Source organism: Osmia bicornis, chromosome 15 (genome assembly GCF_907164935.1).
Source record: "Osmia bicornis bicornis chromosome 15, iOsmBic2.1, whole genome shotgun sequence".
Lineage (NCBI taxonomy): Eukaryota > Metazoa > Arthropoda > Insecta > Hymenoptera > Megachilidae > Osmia > Osmia bicornis.
Window position 1 is genome coordinate 1,456,172 of NC_060230.1, and position 19,737 is coordinate 1,475,908.

At 51.9% G+C, this 19,737-nt stretch overlaps 1 protein-coding gene across 8 annotated transcripts in view; it reads left to right on the forward strand.

Annotated features, from left to right (window-relative positions):
- LOC114872955 (dynein regulatory complex subunit 7) overlaps positions 1-19,737 on the forward strand; it is an 80,433-nt gene that overhangs the window by 17,224 nt on the left and 43,472 nt on the right. For 6 of the 8 annotated variants that reach the window (XM_046288901.1, XM_046288902.1, XM_046288905.1 and 3 more), the window contains one exon: positions 18,900-19,178. The exons of 1 other annotated variant lie outside the window; for it this stretch is intronic. In XM_046288901.1, the coding sequence (XP_046144857.1) occupies positions 18,900-19,178 (279 nt within the window). Of the gene's footprint in view, positions 1-13,087; positions 16,418-18,899; positions 19,179-19,737 lie in introns of those variants that run through there. One more of the 8 variants, XM_046288904.1, reaches the window with a different exon arrangement.

A 19,737-nucleotide genomic window follows, 5' to 3' on the forward strand; every position in this document is an offset into this window, starting at 1 on the left:
CGATTGAAAGAGCGCGATTTCTCCTCGCCCCTTTGTCTCTAAGGCAGGCCGGGGAAAAATGGTCCTTTGCTTTTACCTCGAAACAGCCCGTCGATGTACGCATACGTACGTATTCGCGAATACTTGGAGGGGTAGTTCAATAGCGTTAATTCAAAGGTAAAGCGAAAGCTCGAAGTAAGTGTCCCATGACTAATAGACAGAGGACGATGTAAACGGACGAAGCGGCCATAAAAACGGGGGCCTAGTTACAGATAGAAATGCAAACGTGAACCTCCGAGGCAGGAAATAGCGGACGAAGAAGAATTAAGGAAGCGAGGAAAAGGAAGAAGAAGAAGGAGGAAAAGGGCAGGACAACACGGTGGCTTCTGTACCTGAGGGCGATTCGCGCTGGTATATGACGGTTATATATCTTCTGGGGGCCACGTCGTGGAAGCAGAGACCGTTTCTAGGTAGTCAGGATCGGCCTTGCTCCTTCTTCTACCCTTACCTCCCTTTCTCCTCTTCCGCCCTCGCCATCTCCTCCCTCGTTCCAGCCTTCTCTTCCCGTGGGTCCGTGGTCGTTCCTTTTTCCTCGCCGTGCTATCGCCTCGTTTCTCTCTCTTTCTCTCTCTCTCTCTCTTGGCTCTTGTAACGTGCCTCCTCCCTTCGACTCACCCGGTCGCTCCTTCTCCGCGAGTCGTTGGGTTAATCTGCGAGACAGCTGTGCCGGGGATACACCCTCGCCTAGGTCTCTCCTTTATTGCCGCGTCTTCTCTTCTTTTTTACGTCATTATTAAAGGCACGCCCCAACGAGGACGCTTCGGCTCGAGCAACTCGGAGACCGAGGGCTCCGCCAAAGAACCTAGCTCTCCGCGAGAGAAAGAGATAGGTAAGGGAAAAGGGAGGATAGAGGGACGCAAGCCGCGCTATGTCGGGTCCGCTCTCTTATTCTAAATTATCCGGATACCTGGGCCGAGGAAATGACGGTACGTGTTATCGGCGCGTCCTCCTGCAGAGACTGGCATTGTGTCCATGTACGTGCCCCGCGCGATCCTTCTCTTCCTCGATCCTGCCTCGTTTCTCCTTTAGGTAGCTTCGTCTACCTGCGGCTTTCTACGCACCACCGTTCGGGGAAAATCGCGAACCTCGCGTTCTGTATCCCGACCTAACGGAACAACCCTCTGTCCTTGGAAAACTTTGACTCAAGCTAATCGTTGTCCCCTTCTTCTTACGAAAAATACGAGAAAAGGTGTAGGGGAGAGCGGGGCTAGGGTTTATTACCAAAACTCTAGGCGGCAGTGTGTGAGAGCGCGAGCTACTTTTGCAATATTCGAAACAAATATCAGCTTGTATATCCCACATCCCATTTCCCATTTAATTGGCCCATGTGGCATAGAAGCCATCCGATGATAGGAGAGAGAAAAAGAATTACCCCTATCTTCGAACGGTACAGACAGCTGGATTATTACGCTTAACAATATAATTACGATACTTTGCGCGTTTCCTTCGACTTTTGCGGCGTGGCAAAATGGTTGGCAAGTTGGCCAGCGTGTTATTGGAAGGGAAGGGAAGGTAGCGCGGGGGTTGTCGTTGGTCGCCGATGATCCCGTCGCGACACGGCGACGTCATTTTCGTGCTCGCAGCAGGCGGCCACGAAAGGGACGTCGAAGGGGCGGCTTTAAGCGTAGATAAGTTAGGTACGACTTTAGCCGAAGTAACGGGAAAAGCGATGGAAGGCAAAGCCGCCTGGCCGTCCCGTCGCTCCCTTTCATTCCGCCCTCCCCGCTCGTCACCCCCGTTTCCATTTTCCTCTACTCGCGCGACCCTCTTTCTCGCCAGGGTAGACCGGGCTCGCATATACGCGCGGAAAGGCTAACGGATACACGTCCAGGCTAAAGACTACCCCCCTCTGTTTGCACGAGCGATCTCGCGCCGATTATTACGGGCTCGTTCACGGAAATGGCGCCGCCGGTACTTGGATTTTCGACCAAACGCGCTGCCTCGAAGCCCGTTTCGTTCAGGAACCCCCCTGCTCGGCACCCAACCCCTCCGACAACCCTAACGACAGGGCTAAAATCGTGCCTCTGGCCCGTTTATTCTCCTCCATCCACCTCGCCTTTCCACCTCGCTGTCGTCGCGACGAATTTGTTTCGCTTCCGTGGAAATATTTAATTCGGCTATACCAAGATCGATATTAAATTCTCGGAATACGAGCAGCTTGACGGAGAAGCTATCTCAAAGGTGTCATCCTCAGTTCTCACTCGATGACGTCAAAGTGAAACACGTTTTCGGTGTTTACCATCCTCCGTGTTCTATTGTATCCTGCTCTCCTATTCAGATTCTTTATAATTGAGTTAAAGTATGAATGGAGAGTAAAGGATGATGAGGTGGATTTAACGAATAAGTAAGGTGGAGCTAATTTTAAGGATAAATCGAAGCGTCAGGGGTTAATATAGAAGTGGAATCGGTCGCGTTGAAATCGGACTTGGAGAAACGCGGGGTCCTTTAAAACGTATACAACATCGATTTCGTCCCTCTTAACCGTGCCTTAATTCTCATCCTCGGGAATAATCACTATGATTATCCCCGGGTTAATCGTTACGTCGAAGCGCTATGCGCGGCATGTTACCTCTGATTCGATGAAGTTATAAAATTCCCGCGTGCGCCAGCGATACAAACGAGCAACGAACGAGAGAGAAGCAGAGAATAAAAGGGCAAGGGAGAGAAAGGAAAAAGGAGAATAAAGTGGTAGGATAAAAGAAGCAACACCGATACAATGTTGTAGCTGGAGGAAGATCAGAATTTCAGATATAATTGGCCGAGCATATAATGCGCCTTAACACTTGGCAATTCGCTTAATCCAACCGGTGGCTACGCTGCTTCGCATTGCCTTAATAAATGGCATTCGTCGACGGTATAATGGTAACGGTCACGGTGTGTAATCGCGGTGATTTTCTCGTCCGTGCTGGCAGCGTTGTAGAACGCTGCTGGTCGAACCGAAGCGTCGCGTCGCGTCGCGTCGTATCGCGTCGGTTCGAATCGCGTCGCGGCTAACGGAATTGAATTAAAAGTTACCGACGCTCTAGCAGCCGTTTCCCTTCGTCGTTGTAACGGCTTAACAGTACGTTGCGAGGCAATGACGCGGAACAGTTAAGGGATTACCTTGGCCGAGGGTCGAATTCGAAAATTCCCTCGCAATTGCCACACCCGTTCCATCTTGTATATCCGTCCCCCTGTTTCCATGAAATAAGTGTCCCACCGGTTTATAGATAAAGATGGTAATCGTGCCTGATGGGGAGTTTTAATCGATGACTCGCGCTCTTGCGAATGAGGAAAATAGTGTGTCTAGACTGGCATTAAACATATACGGTGGGCCAAGGACAGGTACCTTTCATTTTTTTTTTTTTTTTTTTTTTCATAATTCCCCACCAAGGGCGAACGGTGCCGACTCCTGCTTAACGAAAAAAGTCCACGTAACATCGACGTGCACCTCGACTAAATAAGAGCGACTCGCGAGAAGAATAGGGAATCGCTCGAAAATACTCCCGGGACAGATTTTTGTTCCCTGACCAAACGCGAATAATCGCGAGCCGAGAAGGAAAGGACGCGAAGGAGAAGGATAATGATACCTCGCGATCGGTTTAAGGGCTGCAAATAACTGCACACGTTGATTGGCAGGTTGGCATTCTCATTTTTTGCCGAAACGATAAATCCCGCTGGCATTCGTCCGTAGGGTTTCTTCGCGTTTATCTCCGAGACGCGTTTCGTCGCGTTGGCCTCTTTCGGATTCGCAGCAGGCGGCCTTAAAAGCGAGCCCGTAATCTCGTGGCGACTCGCCGCTGCCTGCCAGGGCCTGGCCTCCGTTAGAAAAACGAGCGAAAGAAAACTCGTGCCGGGGTGAGTTCCGGGCAAAGATGGCGACTGACCGTAGGCATCCGCCATATGGCAAGAAATTTCATCCGATTTTCGAAAATCTCTGATTTCACCTCATTGGAATTTCGAGTTTTTATAATCAATGGTAATTTTTTATTTTACGTCGACCACAGTTAACTGGTTAAATTGTAATTTTCAATATAAATTTCCGAAGCGAAACTGTAGTATTACCTAATACCTGCGAACGAAGCAAACCCGAAGGTAAAAAAAGAAAAGAGAAGGGAGAGTGTCTGACGGTATCAGGGTATCGGGGCATCTCGGTGCGCTTCGTTCACGCGGGAAATTTGAGCGCTCTTCCGTCTGGACGCGCGTTCCTCGTTACGGGGGCATATGGGGAGCAGGCAGGCGGCTATGGCTGCGTGCACGCGCGTCAATATGTACGTGAACACGGAGAGGAACTTTATACCAGCTGCCCTTCGTACGTCGCTATAAGTTATCGGGTTACCCGTTACGCGCGCGCCTCAACCAGCCGCTGTATCGAGAAAAACCTGTCGAGCGCTATCTTAAAAGTGGATTTTTATACGCTTTTCGTGCGTCGCCGGTGGCCGGTGACCGTAGATACAACTTTCACGGGCCAAAAGATGCTACCTCGACGACGAAACGGGGAAAGAATATTTTATTTATTTATATACACGAGTGACCTGACATCGCGCACACTGTTAAAACAGCCGCCTGACCGCGAAAAACTAAATTATTTATATCTTATAAATTCAGCAAAACTAAAACAAAGTAAAAGAGAAACGATCCGGGTTAGGTGGAGAAACAAAGGGCAGGCTGCATCCCGTGTCTCGAGACGAGAGCTTCCGGTTATTCCGGAAGTGCGGGTCCTCTGGCCAGGGGTAGAGGCGCACGGCCGTTCGCAGTTGTCCAAAGATATCCGGTCAGAATGCTTTTCAGCGAGATCGTGCAACTCGTCGGTGACACGCAATCTCGAGAAACGGTGGTGAAATCTTCTGGAACCTCGACTTTCTTCGAATCGCGGGTAAAAGCGAGCTCGAGTAATATCATGGTTCCAAGTAACACGACGCTTCTCTTTTACTTTTTTTTCCCCCCTCTGCTAGACCCGTTTCCGCGTTTATCTCGCAAACTTTCGATCACCGAACGAAAGGTAATTAGGTGGAAAATCGGTGACGTTACACCGTTCGCGGCTTGTTCCAGTGCCGGCTGATTCACCGTGTTGCGTGTTAATTAGTCGCGCGTTAAAATTAATCGTCCCCTGAAACACGCGTTCATTATTTCCGATAACGTAAATCCACCGGTACAAGGTATAATTACGCTCGATAGATTCCGCGATTATTACCGACTCAAACGTTGCCACGGTATATCGATCGTTGACGAATCGAAAACGAGCAGAAAGAAATACGCGGAGACCGTTTGAAACTGAAACGAACGACGAATATCTTTTCCGTTCGAGGAATATTTACGATTCCCGATACAACGCGCGCCGATATCCTGTCACGTTCATTACGCCATCAATGTGCCAGATAAACAATGAATTCGACTTACGACTCGTAGAGAGTTACGAGGCGTTGTACTGTGCACCGCTCGCAAGAAGTCTCGCGGGACGACGGAGGGGCAAGAGGACGCGCTACGCGCACATCGATTAATCTCCTAGTTTTACACTAGTCTAAATACAGTAAAACCTGGATAAATGCAACGAAAGAATGCTTGGATAAGTGCAACATCGCTATCCCCTCCATTTGGGGGGATCCCCATAGGCGAACCGAGCCGCTCGACGAGGAAACCGTGTATGTAGTAGACGCGACCGCTTCGACCAATCATACGTCAGCACTGAAAGGTGAGTTTCTTGATCTGGGGATTCCTATTTTCCTTATAGAAGGTTGTCATAAGCTGACCCAGTCGTAGTAATTTAGCATCGACAAACGACCGTCTGTCCGTCGAGCTCGCTCGAATTCCGTCGTTTACCCGGCCTGATATCTCCTTCGACGTCTTCTCCGGTGCACCGAAGAAGAGGAAAGATCGTGCTGGTTGGCGCGAACGCGAGAGCGACCGCGACTCGCGGCGAAAGAGTCGAGTCGAGTCGGTCTTTGTTCGTGAAGGGAACGGGCTGCGGAGCAGCGTTCCTAATTGACGGCTCTCGCGATTTTTACCTCGCTCACCGTCCAGGCCAGAAGCTCAGGGGCTCTCCGGCCTCTTTTTCTCTATATCTTTTTCTCTCCGCTCTCGTTCCCTCTCCGTCCGTCTCGTTCCGTTGCCCGTGGAGGAGAGATCTCTCGAAGGCCGCGCGAGGCGCATGCAAAAGAGAGGAAAAAAACTTGGGTCGAGGGAAAGAGGCGGAGAGAAGGAGGAGGGAGGGCGAGATGCCCAAAGCCGCATTAACGCCGCTTCGCTTCGGCCGCGATCAGAATCGCGGTCAGAACGCAACGCTGCATTTTCTGACCAGCCGGTCGGCGACCGCTCGATAACCGAATATTAAGCAATATTTTCACGCGACGCTAAATTCTACGATACACGTATCAAGCATCGCGATTTGCCGTTATAATTTTTTCGTCCGCGTTCGTGACTTAGTCGAACCGAAAAACCGCAAATTGGTCGGACTAGGTTCGGCCTAGTCGTCGATGATTGGAAACAAGCGAGGCTTTCACTGTTTCAGAGGGTGCAACGTTTTCCTCTCGAGGTTCGACAATATTTGCGACCTCCTCTCTCTCAGTTCTGTAACAGTTACAAAACTGTGACGCGCGTGTATACGAAATCGTTCGTTCCATCGTGGCGGCGATCGAGCTGGTTCCCACTTCCTCTCTCCATATCGCACGGTCGTCGCTTTTTCGAAGCAATTAGTCGACGGTCGCGTTCAACGCTTTTTATCGAGCCTGCCGTTGTTCACGGTCGAGCCAATCGCCGCGAATAAACGGGATTTCTTTCGAATTTATTACCGAGGATAGCCGAACTCCTCCCTTTCCTTATTTTGCGCGCTGTTAATTCGACCCGATTGGCCTCCAGGCTACCTACCTACCTACGCGGTGAACACGCTCCGCGTCTTTAATTCACCAGACCCGACCCTCTTCGCGGCCTATTCAAATCACCGAATACCAAACTTCGATCACGCGAAATCCAGTCACGTCGCTGAACGACATCGAAAGGTTCTTTAAAAGGCGCGGCCTATTTCGCGAGGAAAAGAATTATTTAGGGTAGCCTATTCCCCTTTACTCTTAACCAAAAAAAAAAAAAAAAAGTATCGGTAGAGCGGACATCGAATGTCGCGGTTTCGCAAGGCGAAGCGGTTTTGCGTACCGCTCGAAGCTTCACCTCTGCCCTTTCGAGGATCCGCCGCCAGTGACGACGTCCAACGTGGTCGCGCATCGCGAATTTCTCCTCTACGTGCGAGCTTCTTTATCCGCCTCTACCTTCTCCGTTCCCCTTTCGACCGTCTCGCTCTTTCCTCGCACTATTTATGTAAGCGTTGCTGCGTGTACGGTACGCGACACCACCTACATAAATAGCGAACGCTACGTATATGTATATACACACGTACGGGCACGTGGAGAAGCGCGGAACCAGCTCCGTGCAATTTCTGTTTCCCTAATATCCCGGCCGTCTATGCCGCAAACTCGCCGGACGGATGGACGATAATCGAGTTGAACCGGGCGAAGGTTTTCGCAAGGTGAAGAAGCGTTTTCCAGTCGACTCGCGAGCTCGTATATTTAACAGGTAGGATTTAGTTTCGCGTAGACTGTCGCGTGAGGGGTAACAAGGGGTTGAGGTTTATGCAGCCGCCGTCGACGTCGGCTATTCCATTACGACGGAGAAAGAGTTTATGAATGGAGGGAGGATGCGAAAGATAGTTTCCGGAAGGCAGCCAGCTCGCGCAATAATCATAGAATGGATGATCACCTCGCCTCACCTTCCTACGCTACTCTCTGCTGCGTAAAAAACGCTCGACAGCCGTGCGCCGCGCATATACGAATATCAGGCTCCAGCGAGCGCGAGGAGGTTATTCAGCCTTTTAACGGCCTGCAAATTAGGCTTTTGCAAGCGAGATCGCGAAAGATCGAGGATCGAAACCGTGGCTCGACGCTATTGCGTCAGAGAACGATAAACGCTCGCGGTACCGGGTCTCGACTGGTTCTTTTGTCCCGACCTTTGCCTCCTCGGACAAGATACGTACGTCAGCTAGGGATGGGATCAAGTTCGGTTTTGGAAAGCAGGGTGATGATAAAAATGAAAAAATATATATATGTTTAATTGAACGTTCTCTCTTTCGAAGCTTTTCGAATGAGACAGTGATCGTGACAGTGACATTTGCGACCTACGACATTTACAGTTTTAGAATGAAATAATTGCATAAAAATGCGTGGCATATCCGATGATTCAGCGGTACGCAATAACGTACCACCGGTTCGCGGCAATTTCCAACGCTTACGCGCTCGACCTATTACACACTTTGTATCGCGTTATCGTTAATCGAGGCGCCTTAACGAACGTGGAAAAATTCTGCTTTCGGATGCGAATGGAAATATCGGCTCGCTTTCCACGAGGCAAATTAGCCTCTTTATTCGTTCATAGCAGTTGCTGTGCGTAGCCTGCGGCTGAGCAGGTGGTTGGTGGGACGAATTATTGCCGCGAGATACCTGCTTCCTCCGACGAATTAGACGCGACAATGGCTGCGATTAAATTTCGAAAGAACCCTGCCGCGATGGCTCGCGTTCGCACGTGAAAATAAGAAAAAGAAAAAAAAGCCAGGTGAACGATTGCTTCTCTTCGTAAGCGTCGAACTTCTTTCGCGTTCTCGTTACTCGCGTCCGTCTCTCGTTTAATCTCGCCCTTTGCGAACCAGCCGTGAAAAGCGGAGCGCTTTCTTCGACGGAGCGTTCGCAATTTCCGTACGAGCCCTGTATCGGCATCGATCAACATCTTTCACGCGGCGTACGCGACGCGATCCTCCATTTTCATTTACTCATCCAAGCTTGGGATAGCAGGAGGTGACTCGTGCGTTTTCGTGAAAATCTCCAGGGCTCTGGCATCGATTTTCGTCGGCACCTCCGAGCTACCTGCTCGCGGAGGAAATTGGAGGGCGGCAAGCTGGTCGAATTAAAACGGAGCAGTAACGAACCGAACCCGAACCCGAACCCGAACCTAACCTGAACGTTCTCGATCCCTTCGATCGCCGCTTTTCATCTTTTCCTTCCAACCAAAGAGAAACTAGACTCTACGAAGTAATCGTAATAGAACACCGACGGATTCGAGGATCATTGTCGAGCTCTTTCAACCCTCTTTTGGTGACAAACCTAGAAACTTTCTCCCGTAATTATATATATATATATATATATATATATATATATAAAATAAAATAAGCTGGTTGTACGCGTTCGAGCGTCAGTCCGTGGTATCCAACGACGCGTTACGCACCGCGGCGATACACCGGTAGTTCCTATCGATTATAGATAATCGACCGGTCTCTCCGCCAATCTCCGATTCGTAGCTCGAGGGGTAAAGCCGGTGGTGATGGTTAGGGGGAAAGGAAAGGAAAGGAAAGGAAAGGAAAGGAGCGGAGAGGAGAGAGGTGCGGAGAAGGGCAGAGGAAGCCGACGCGGAGGGGTGCGGCGAGGTGAAGCGAACCGAGACGAAGCTAGGTGAGGGGGAAAGGTTGGGCAGCACGGGGTAGAGGAGAGGGCGATAGCTGAAAACGCGGCGTGAGTCGCGAGAACTCGAGGAGGGACTTAACGAACGAGCGGACCGAGAACCGACCTCGGAGTCGGGAGTTAACGCTCGAGGGGTCGTTAATTTTCCGATCGTGCCCTTCCCGTCAGAGGCTGCAGGCTCTCACGAACCGAGAGAGCACCGATGCGATGGCCAGAAGGCATGCGCGCTGCAAATGGCGCGGCCACACGCCGTTTCGTCGTCGGCAGGTACGCCGAAAGGACGCGGCAAGAATTCGCGTGGTCACGATTAGGAATGTAAAGGTCACTCGGTAGAAAAAACAAGCCGAGACCGTGGTCGGCTCCGAGGAATTAGGAGCTGGACACGCCAACGCTGCGTCGCCCACTTGAAACCGCGGCATTCGATCACCTATTGCTCTTCCGACCGACTCTCTGTCAAAATCATTGAACGAATCGCAACAGTCGCGTATAAGACTGGCTTAAAGAGGGATCATATGGGAAACTTGAATTAGGAATTTTTTCTGGAAACACTTATAAAGTAATAGAAATTAGGTTTACATCTTTCAAGCCAATAAAAAAGAAACTCGTATTACTCATAGGAGGAGTTTATTAACGCGTATCGAACAATTGGCATCGCTTTGAAATTGCCTTAAAAGTTGAATGGAGCATTCGAAGGGATTCGTAGACGCTCGATTCGCTCGCTTATAGTCCGGAAAAGGAAACTGGTATGACGTAATTCGAATCGTTCTCCCGGGAATTCCCCGTTCCGCGACTCGAGCCGTTGTTCAAATCGACAATGCCGATACACAACCAAGCGCAGAAAGACAAGCCATTCCTGTTCGTTCGAGCCGGCCGATCGGAGACAAAGGAGAGACCTAAATATACGCGTATATAGTACCGAGCTTTTTCCAAGAATACATGATTATTAAGAGCATTTCGAGCGCGGAGATGTTTTCAATTCGGAGGGAAATCTATGGGGGAACATAACGTTTTCGCATGCAGGTGAAATTATCGTAGTATAGTGGAAAGAGCGTGGCCCTAAAGGAGAGCGTGTACGTGGTTGGCCGTTTCTCTGGCGTGAAATTTAAAGGCGGTCTTCTCTGCTCTCGGCCATGGTATTCGCGAGAAGGGACTGGGGGCCCTCGATCGATCCGTGCCCGCATAGTCGCGACGTATAGAAGCGGTTGTTTGTCGCTGGCTGGCCACCGTTGCCCGCCATCGACGTCGCCAACCAAGCCTAGCCGCTGCTGGAAAAACTTTTTATTGCAGGATTTTCCCTATAATCTCGAATAATTAACGGCGATCCTCGGGTTAGCTAAGTTGGCTAGGTCGGCCAGCTCCGCAAAGTCGTTGCTAGAAGACCGTCCGGTCGTCCCTCCTCCCTACTTCTCCATCCCTCTCGCCCTTCGATCCTTCCAAGAAACACCCGATACTGCGTGCTTCTACCTTCGTTCTCCTCCTCTTCAACGTCGTCCTCGTCGTCGTCGTCGACTTAACGGGCGCACCTGCTACCGCCTCGTTTCGGCGAGCTCCGCGCGAATTTCTTCCCTACGACGTGCCCTGCCGTTCCAGAATGGATTTCCGCTTCACGCGCTTCCCTTTTAGTCGCTGCAAATCTATCTTCCTCTATTCGCAGTTGGCCATTTTTATGCTCGACCAACGCTAGCTTTTCCTCATATTTTCAAGAGTATTCGATTCGGTTAACACTTCAATTAATTACTTCAACTATCAATTCAGAAAATAAGTATTACGTAAAAGGGGTTGAGATACCGTCGCGTATCGGCTCGGAGTATCTCAAGGTGTTTTAAATTAGTCCCGAAGAAATTTACGGTGAAATCGATGGTGCGAACGGTGTTGGTTGGCTGGCGTTCGCGAACGGTCTATCGGGAGCGATTTAAACGCGAAGACAAACGCGACGGCGATTCGAACGGCTGCGAGGAAGGAAGGAAGGAAGGAAGGACGCACCCCAATATAAATCGAGAAGGACACTCGGGCTGTGTGTTACGTAATCGTCGTACGGACGACTCGTTCTCTTTGTCTGTCTTCTACCTCTTCGTTTCTCTTTCTTTTCATCCGGTCGCTGCGCGTTTTCCAGTTACGCCGAATGCTTACGCGTCTGCGGCCGTCATTGTTCCTTTTTCCTCGTGAATGCACGAATATATTGCATAAGGCTACCGAGCGCAACTACCTGTCGTGTGCTCCAGAGACGTTATATTTAACCCGGCCAGACTCATCGCGTGGACCTGCTTCTTCTTCTCTTCCTCGAGTGTATGTACATTCTTTTGTTTTTCTTTTTCTCTTCTTCCTCCTCCATCTCTTCTTCTTAGCTCGTCGCCGCTACGACGTTCTAATTTTAGAAGTTTTGAATTATGTAATACGCGTGTACGGAGTTGTTGCACGTACCGTTGACCGAGCAACGATCCATACGATTCTGCTGCTGGATCTAAACGTTTGCATCGTCTCGATCAGACACCACGTGGCATTCCGGCTGCGTATCCGCAAGTAGTTTCGAATTTGACCGAATAGCGAGAATTAATTTGGAATTCTAGCACGGTCGATGGTTCGGAAAGGTCGGAAAGTAGGCAAGGTCGCTTTCCGGCCGCTGCAAATAACCCGCGGTAGAACCGGCTGGTATTCGTCACGGCGGACTCGGTTCTTACGCGCGTCGATTCGAAGGGCGCGAAATTCGATTGCCCCGCGGCTATCGTCGCGTCACGAATTCGTTATCCCCCTACCCAATTTTCTGTCGCTCCTTTAATTAACGCGCAAAATACCGAGAAAAATAAGAAACAGCAGTCCCAGTTTCGAGTCAGGCGATACGCAAAATCGAAACGATTTCTCCTCCTCTCCTTTCCTTTCCCCGGTGGACAACGCGGAAGCGGAAGCGGACGGATAACCCTCTACGAGAGAGCGTCTTTTTACCGCGATTGCCGGCTGCCTTTCGGACGCCACGGCTCTCCGTGACGGTTCGATAAACAGCGTAAATAATTCCCGGCAAAAATGATCCGAAGTAATTAAGGTGGGTCCGGTGGGCGAGAAACGAAGCCAGGTATAAAGCGGCGCAAACAAGACGAGTGGCCTCGTACGCGATTCCACGGTCGAGCCCCGTTTAATGTAGACCGAGGGGGAGCGTGTGCAGACTGACGGGGACGGGAGATCGACGCCGGAGCGTGAAGGGGAACGGTGAATAAGCCGCGCCAGTTTTTCGGTGGAACCGAGAGAGAAATTCGCGTGGAAATGTTTGTTAGTACCGAGTGACCGAAACACTTCGCGGCGGTCGCGAGCGGTAAAAGCGAATTAATGCCGGCCAGGCCAGCGGAAAAATCCACGAAGGCCGGCTTAATCGAAACGCTGGCTGGCTAACAGGAAGAAAGCTCGTGGCGTCGCAGATAAAGTTGGTGAGCCAGCGCGCGCGTATCTGCGATTCCTGGCCATCGTCGATCCGTCCACGGCGTATCGTCGTAGTCGTGGCGCAACGTTAGCGACAACCGCGCGATCTCGATGGGTGGAGAGAACCGCGGCCGCGAGGAATGTATCTAGATAAACGGCGGAGCGCGAGTTTATCTTGGCGGGCGCCTCGCGACTAGCGATACGCCTCTACCTACACACGGACGCGGCTGTGTTACGCGGGCCGTAGAGGGGCCGGGCACGGCAGAGGGAACGGAAGAAAGAGGGAAAAAAAAGAAGAAGAGAACGCTTGGTCGTCTGCCGCGAGTACCGTTACGCGACGCGGCACAATGGACCGAAGGAGCTCGAAGTCTTCTTAATTTTCTCCTTGGTGCACCCGGCCGACGCGACGGCCGCGTCGCGAGACGAGCCGAGATCGAGTCGAACGGAATGAGAGAACGCCGCGGCGAGCCGGCAAAAGTCGACAAAGAGGAAGAGAAAGGGAAAGAGAAGGAGACTCGGAGGGACGGAGAAAGATTGCGAGAGCGATTCGGACGGACGGATAAGAGTGGACGAGAGGGGAAGGGAGAGAGGAGCGACGCCTGTGTCGTCCCGGTCGGCGACGGGCATCGAGGCGGGCTTTAATTAGCACGGGATTTCGGCGAACGACGGACGGAGCCTGGTCGTGGACGAACGAGTCGAGGTTTTCCGTGGTATAACGCGCGCGCTGCTACAGACAGAGATCGAACAAGAAAAAGTGACCGCGTGCGACCGAAAGGCACGATCGTCGGACGAACGCGAGGGACGAAGAGGGACCGTGAAGAGCCACCGCGTGTCCCGATGAGACGTGGCCAATAGGAACAGAGACGGATAACGAACGCGAGGAAAAGAAAGAAGCGGACGGAGATAGGGACGGCTAGAAAAAAAAAGAAAGGGGGGGGAAAAAGAGAAAAGAGAAAGGAGAAAGAAAGAGGGAGGAAGGTTGATGGCTAGGGAGAAGGGCGAACGAAGGGTGTGAGAGCTAGAGGTGGCTGTCGGATAGTAGGGTGAACGGAAGGAGCGAGGAGCGGGGTGCGGCGGTGGTCGAGTCGGGCGTGAGCGATGAGGGGGCGGCAGAACAGCGGCGCTCGAGGGCGAGTGAAGGGCGGCGTGGCTGAGTTGGGTCGCGAAGGGACGCGCGCGCGGCCGGCTAAATAACGGCTTGCCCTATCCTCCTTCTCCACCCACTCGCCTCCCTGCCCTCCCGTAGCCTTCACCCCCTAGCCACGTCCACCCTCTTCTCCCTCTCTCGGACTCCCTCGATCTACGCTCTACCTCGCACCTCGCTGCTGACGCGATGCCTTTGCTGAGGGATGTCGGATCTACGCTTCGATCGATACCGTTCAAACATCGATAATTAATATAAACTATAGGAAAAAGAACAAGTCGATTAACTATCAAACGAGAAAACGAGATCGCGGTTACGAGAGACCTTCGGTTCGCGAATCCTCTGCTCGCGGATTCTCTGGCACGGTTCGATATACCAGAGGTTATTTAGACCCTGCTGCGTTTAACGGCGACCGCTTGCGAAGTAAGGTTGCGAACGAGAGAAACTGTCGTGATCTCATCGCCCCTTTTTTAACCCATGCTTTGCCGCTCCCCACGTTTTAGCCTCGCGATCGAACCGTCGTCCTTTATCGAAGCCAAACGTTGCGTTTCGTGAACGGCACTAATATAAAAGAGAAACGTTGGAAATCGAAAACGGACCGCTAGGGCAATTAGTGATAAGGCATTGGGGCGCCGTATCTCCAGATAGATTTCTTGTACGAGAAACGCCTCCTATCTCGTAAGATATTTTTTGCGAAATCGTTTCACCCAAGACCGTTGAGGTACGTCTTCACGCGACGGTAAATCACATCCGAGTTTTACCGTCGTCACACGAAACGTGGGCGCTTTCGAAAATGTTCATAACGCGAACGTGTATATCCGTCGTTCCAGCCGTGTATCGACTTTGGTCACGACGCGCATATACGGCATACGAGTACCACCGCTTAAGGGGTTAAAAGACTTGAAAAATTCATCGCGGTAAGAGAGAAAAAAAAAATATAAGAGACGAGCCGCGAGCGAGGAAAGAGTATAAATATAGCGTTACACCGTCGTCGGTTTATCTGCGTCAACAAGCGCTAACGCCACTGTGTTTTCAGGCTTACGTGCACGATATACGCGTTTATACGTGGGCGCGCATTTCCCTTCCCTCTTATCCCTTGGATCGCGCGTCCAAGTCCCTTCTCCCCTTTCCCAACGTCAGTCGAACGTTTCTCGGTTATTAAAGCGGAACACGAACGATACGCGCCACTCGCGGGAATGAAAACGCGAACGTTCGATCGTATCCCGACCGCGAACCCAACACGCTTTTTTTCCACTCCTCTTTTTTTTTTTCTTCTTTTCGTCTTCTTTTTCAACGATCGAATCGTATTCGACCGAACGAACTTTCTCCTCCTCGCGTCGAACGCGTGGAATCGTGACCTTGCGAGACCTTTCGCCAGTTTGCTTGCGCGCGTTCGACGTCGCGTAGCGGTTGACATTGAATCGTGGCGGGAAACGTTTCGATATAATACGGCGCGCACGTGGAGAGGAAACTTGTGTACAATGAAATACGCTAGTGGAAACGCCGGTATAACAAACGAGCCTCCCACCCCCGCCCCGGTTCGAGCGGCGGGCTTCGCTTTGTACATAACATTCGTACGTGTCTTCTAACTCGTTGCCTCCTTCCTCTTCCTCTTTCTCTTTTCCCAGTTTACGCGTATACGATCGTATACGATCGTATACGATCTACAGACTATTCCAAAGTTGAACGAACGAACTTGATCGGTGGTACGAATAAGAAAAATATCAAACGCTTTTCGTCTATCTTTCGGTAGCCATCTAAGCGATTAGAATCGTGTCGCGTTGACGATGAAAAAAGCCCTATCCGTCTTTAGGTTACACATTTTCTTCTCGTCTTTACTCATAGCCCAAGTTCTAAACACCCTGTATACGTATATAGGCAAGTGTATACATAACTAGGTATAACTCGGTCTTGAGTTCTCGAGGTGTTTCTGTTTTACCTACCGCCGACTCGTAAACGCAGTTTAAGCGACTTCCAGGCAGCAGTCAGCGCCGCTCTCGCATTACGGAAGCGAAGTTTTCAAGTTCCGCGACACTGACCCAGTTTATTCTCTCTCCCTCCTCCCGGCCTCCCCCCTTCCTCTTTCTCTCTCGCTCACAGTTCTGAACAGCCGTAGCTCTCTCCCTCCTAATACTTCCAGTCTGCCGGTAGTTACACACAGTTTCCCGCAGGTAGATACGTCTGAATGCACGAGGCCTCGAGAACGCTCTCGCTCTCGTCTTCGGTTCGGGAATTGGATTTTCTTGGTGCACACCCGTCGACCGATCCGGCCGAGGCGCTCGAAAGAACCGGATGCTCCCCGTTCGATCGGTCGTGTTCGATCTTTTCTTCGTCGCGCGCGACTCGTTCAGCGGTAAAAAACTGGACGCTGTATTTTTCTCTCGCACCTTTGCCTCCTCCGGTCTCTCTTCGAATCGACCGCGTTGAAACCTTGCCTCGAGGCAGACGAGAAGAAACGCTTTGTGTAATTAGAAAAATCGACGACGATAGGCGTTAGTAAAATGCTCATCGCGAACAGGACTCGATTTGTACTCTGTACTACCGGTGACCCTAATACCGACATTAGCGCCGCTAATGTCGCGGGGCCAAAAGAACGTTCGCCCCTCCCGCGCGCGTTCCGACGTTTTCTTCGTTTTCAGAATACGCCGGCCTAGTTTCTGAAATACGTACACCAGACGCGTAGCCTCGGCGAGGCATCGTCCATCGGCCGCGCCGTTTCCAGTCGATCGCAACGAAAGCCATAAAAGCCGTTGCCAAATCGTCGTCGCTCGACCGTCCGCGATCCCCTCGATTCCCCTTCGTTCCCGCTTCGCCGTCTCGTCACGTTCTCGCCTCGTTCTCCGTCTCTCTTACTCCTTCTCGCGCGTTTTCCTCTTCTGCCTCCGATTCTTTGGCCGCGCGCTCCTCTTTCCTTCTCTTTCCCTGCCCAGGCCGCCTCGCTCACTCGTCCGCTTTATTGTCCGCGCCTATATCCCCTTCGGCACGTCTCACCTTTTTCGATCGTCGTCGGAACGCGAGGGGCCTCGCTTCGCGATTGGAAAGCGCCGCCCCACCCTATTCTGGCCTTCTCTCTTTCCGTCGCTCTCTTCGACTCGATTCCTCCTCTATCGCGATCTCCGTCACGCTCTAGCCGTTACGTTGGTGTCGTTCCTTTTTTTTTTCCTTTCTTTACCGTCTCGCTCGTCCATACGTACCCCGTGGCGAGACGATTCGATACCGTGGCGACGTCGCCGGCGACGGCGGCTGCGACGGTGGCCGGCTGGAAGAAGAAAAAATGCCTCGTCGAGCCTGGACAGAGGAGAGTAACTGGCCCCCGTGAGACGGTGGAGGAATAAGCGTAAAAGGGGGCAGGAGGAACGGGAGGTGAAGAGGACGTACGCGGCGGCACGAAGAGGCGACTGGCACATGTACGCGCGGCGGCGGCAGCGGCCGTGGGTAGGGCCCTGCCAACACGACCGACAGACCGACCAGCCGGCCAGCTAACCAACCAGCCAGCCATCAGCCATCCTGTCATAGACAGGATGCGAGGGTCCGCGAGTCCGGGCCGTGCCGCGTCGCATCGCGTCGCGTCGAGTCGCGTCGTCTCGCCTCGCCACCATCCTCGTCGTTGTCGTTGTCGCTCTCCGCGTCCTCGCGCTCATGCTCATCGTCGGTGTCGTTACGTATGGCTGCGTACACGCCTATGCCTCTTCCTCTCTTTTCCTTATCGCGGATAACGCTGTCTCGCCGGTGTCTTCCTTCTTCCTACACGTATATGTACCTTCCTTTAGCTAAGAATCGGTTAACTTTAAACACCAGCTTGCTCTGTCTAAAATGTCATGGATCACGCTAATTTCTACGCGTCGATCGGCAACGCGTACCTAGTAATTGATCTCGTAAAAACTGGTTTAAATCGAATTCGTCGTAGTCGTCGTGGTCGTTGTGCTCGACCGCGTGCACGCCTTTTTGTTGGCTGCATTTTTTTCCCCTCTTCGCGCTCTCGTACTTTCTTCTCTCTTTTTCCTCGTCCCATCGCCGTTACGTTTTTTCTGTCTGCGGGCCATATACACGCGAGTTACGAAGAAGAAGCACGCGTGTGCAAGATGCGCGCAACTGGCGTGGCGCGGCGTGGACCGAGACACTCTGGGGAATTTAAAAAGGGGGCCGGTTCAGGCCGAGCGACGATCCTAAAGAAATCTGCGCTCGTTCGTCCGCGAACGGTAGCGACCTTCTTTGCTGCCTGAAAGCACGCTCTCGAGCCCGTGAAAAGTTATTTACAGGCGAAACGAACAAGCGATATCGGGTTTCACCGTGAAGAACGTCGATAACGAAATCGATGGAATGTTTTAACGGACTTGCATTTTCGGTACACGCGTATAGATATAGACGCGAACTGATATCGCTATCGGCTTATCGATCTTCCACAATCTTCAAGATACAACTTTTTCTTTCTAAATACGGCCGTTCATTGTTGTCGCGAAACCGGAAATGTTTCGCGGAAGCATCGGTCAATAATGAGAAAAAGCAAGTGTCACGTATGCGTCGTACGTGTATACAAGCAGACGGTGTTAGTTTTCGCGTGTCTTTACCATCGATAACCTGGCAGTTGCTAATAAGGATGTCCATCGTCTGGCAATCGGGAACGCGCATCGCATAGGTTCGAAGCGCATAGGAGGGAAACGGTGCCGTTTCGCAGCTACGGTATACGCGAGACAACGAGAGGGTATACAGAGGGAGGGTCGACGGGCACCCGGACCGTGGTGCTCGTAAATTCTCGAAAGGAACGGTCTGTAGCAGCGGCTCTCTGTTACCTTACCGCTCTTCCCGCGGTAATATTACTCGGCTTATATTGCCAGGGCTCGGTCGTGGGAAAAGGAAGGAGCGACGGCGAGAAGGACCGGTGTATACGTAAGCAGGGCGCATCCGTGCTTCGCCGCGGCTGGCTGGCTGGCTGGCTGGCTCGTTCGCTTGCCCGCCGTTCTGCCGTTCTGCCGTTCTGCCGTTGGCTCGGCTTCGCGTGTACGTGCGAGGAGAAGCGAACCCCGAGGGATCGGGCAGGCCCAACTACATACACACCTTCGTACACAGACACATCCACCGCCCATCTATACGCGCTATGTACACTATCGCCGTCCGTAAGTACATAGACATTTAGAAAATTTCTCTGCGCCAAAACATTTGACCACTTCTCGCTTAGATTAGATAAATAATTATTTTAGAATGTGTATCCTATAAAATAAACATGTTTTGCATGGCAAGTCGCGTCTATGTACGCGAGTTCTGGTAAATACGGGTGTAGCGACCGCGGCGATAACCTATACCACGAACGTCGTAGCGCGACGTTGCCGCCGCGTACTTGTGTGCACGCGGAGGGCCTCGCGTTCTATCCCCTTTGTGCGAAGTTCGGGTTCGCGCACGCACAGCACGCGTTAGAGGGAGCGGGCACGGATAGAAGAGGTAAACGAGGATAAAAGGAGGGAAAGAAAGGGACGACAGGACGCCCTAGCAGATCGTGAGGAGAGCAGCTGGTCGGCAGTGCGTGCGACACTTCCACCTCTCGTGCTCTTCTCGCGGGACCCGCATGCCACGGCGATTCGAACGATCGTGTGGCCCGAGGGGCCCGTAAAATCGAGCCACTCTCACGCACGCGCACCGCCGGCTAACCTTCGTTGATCGTCCAACCGTACACGCAAA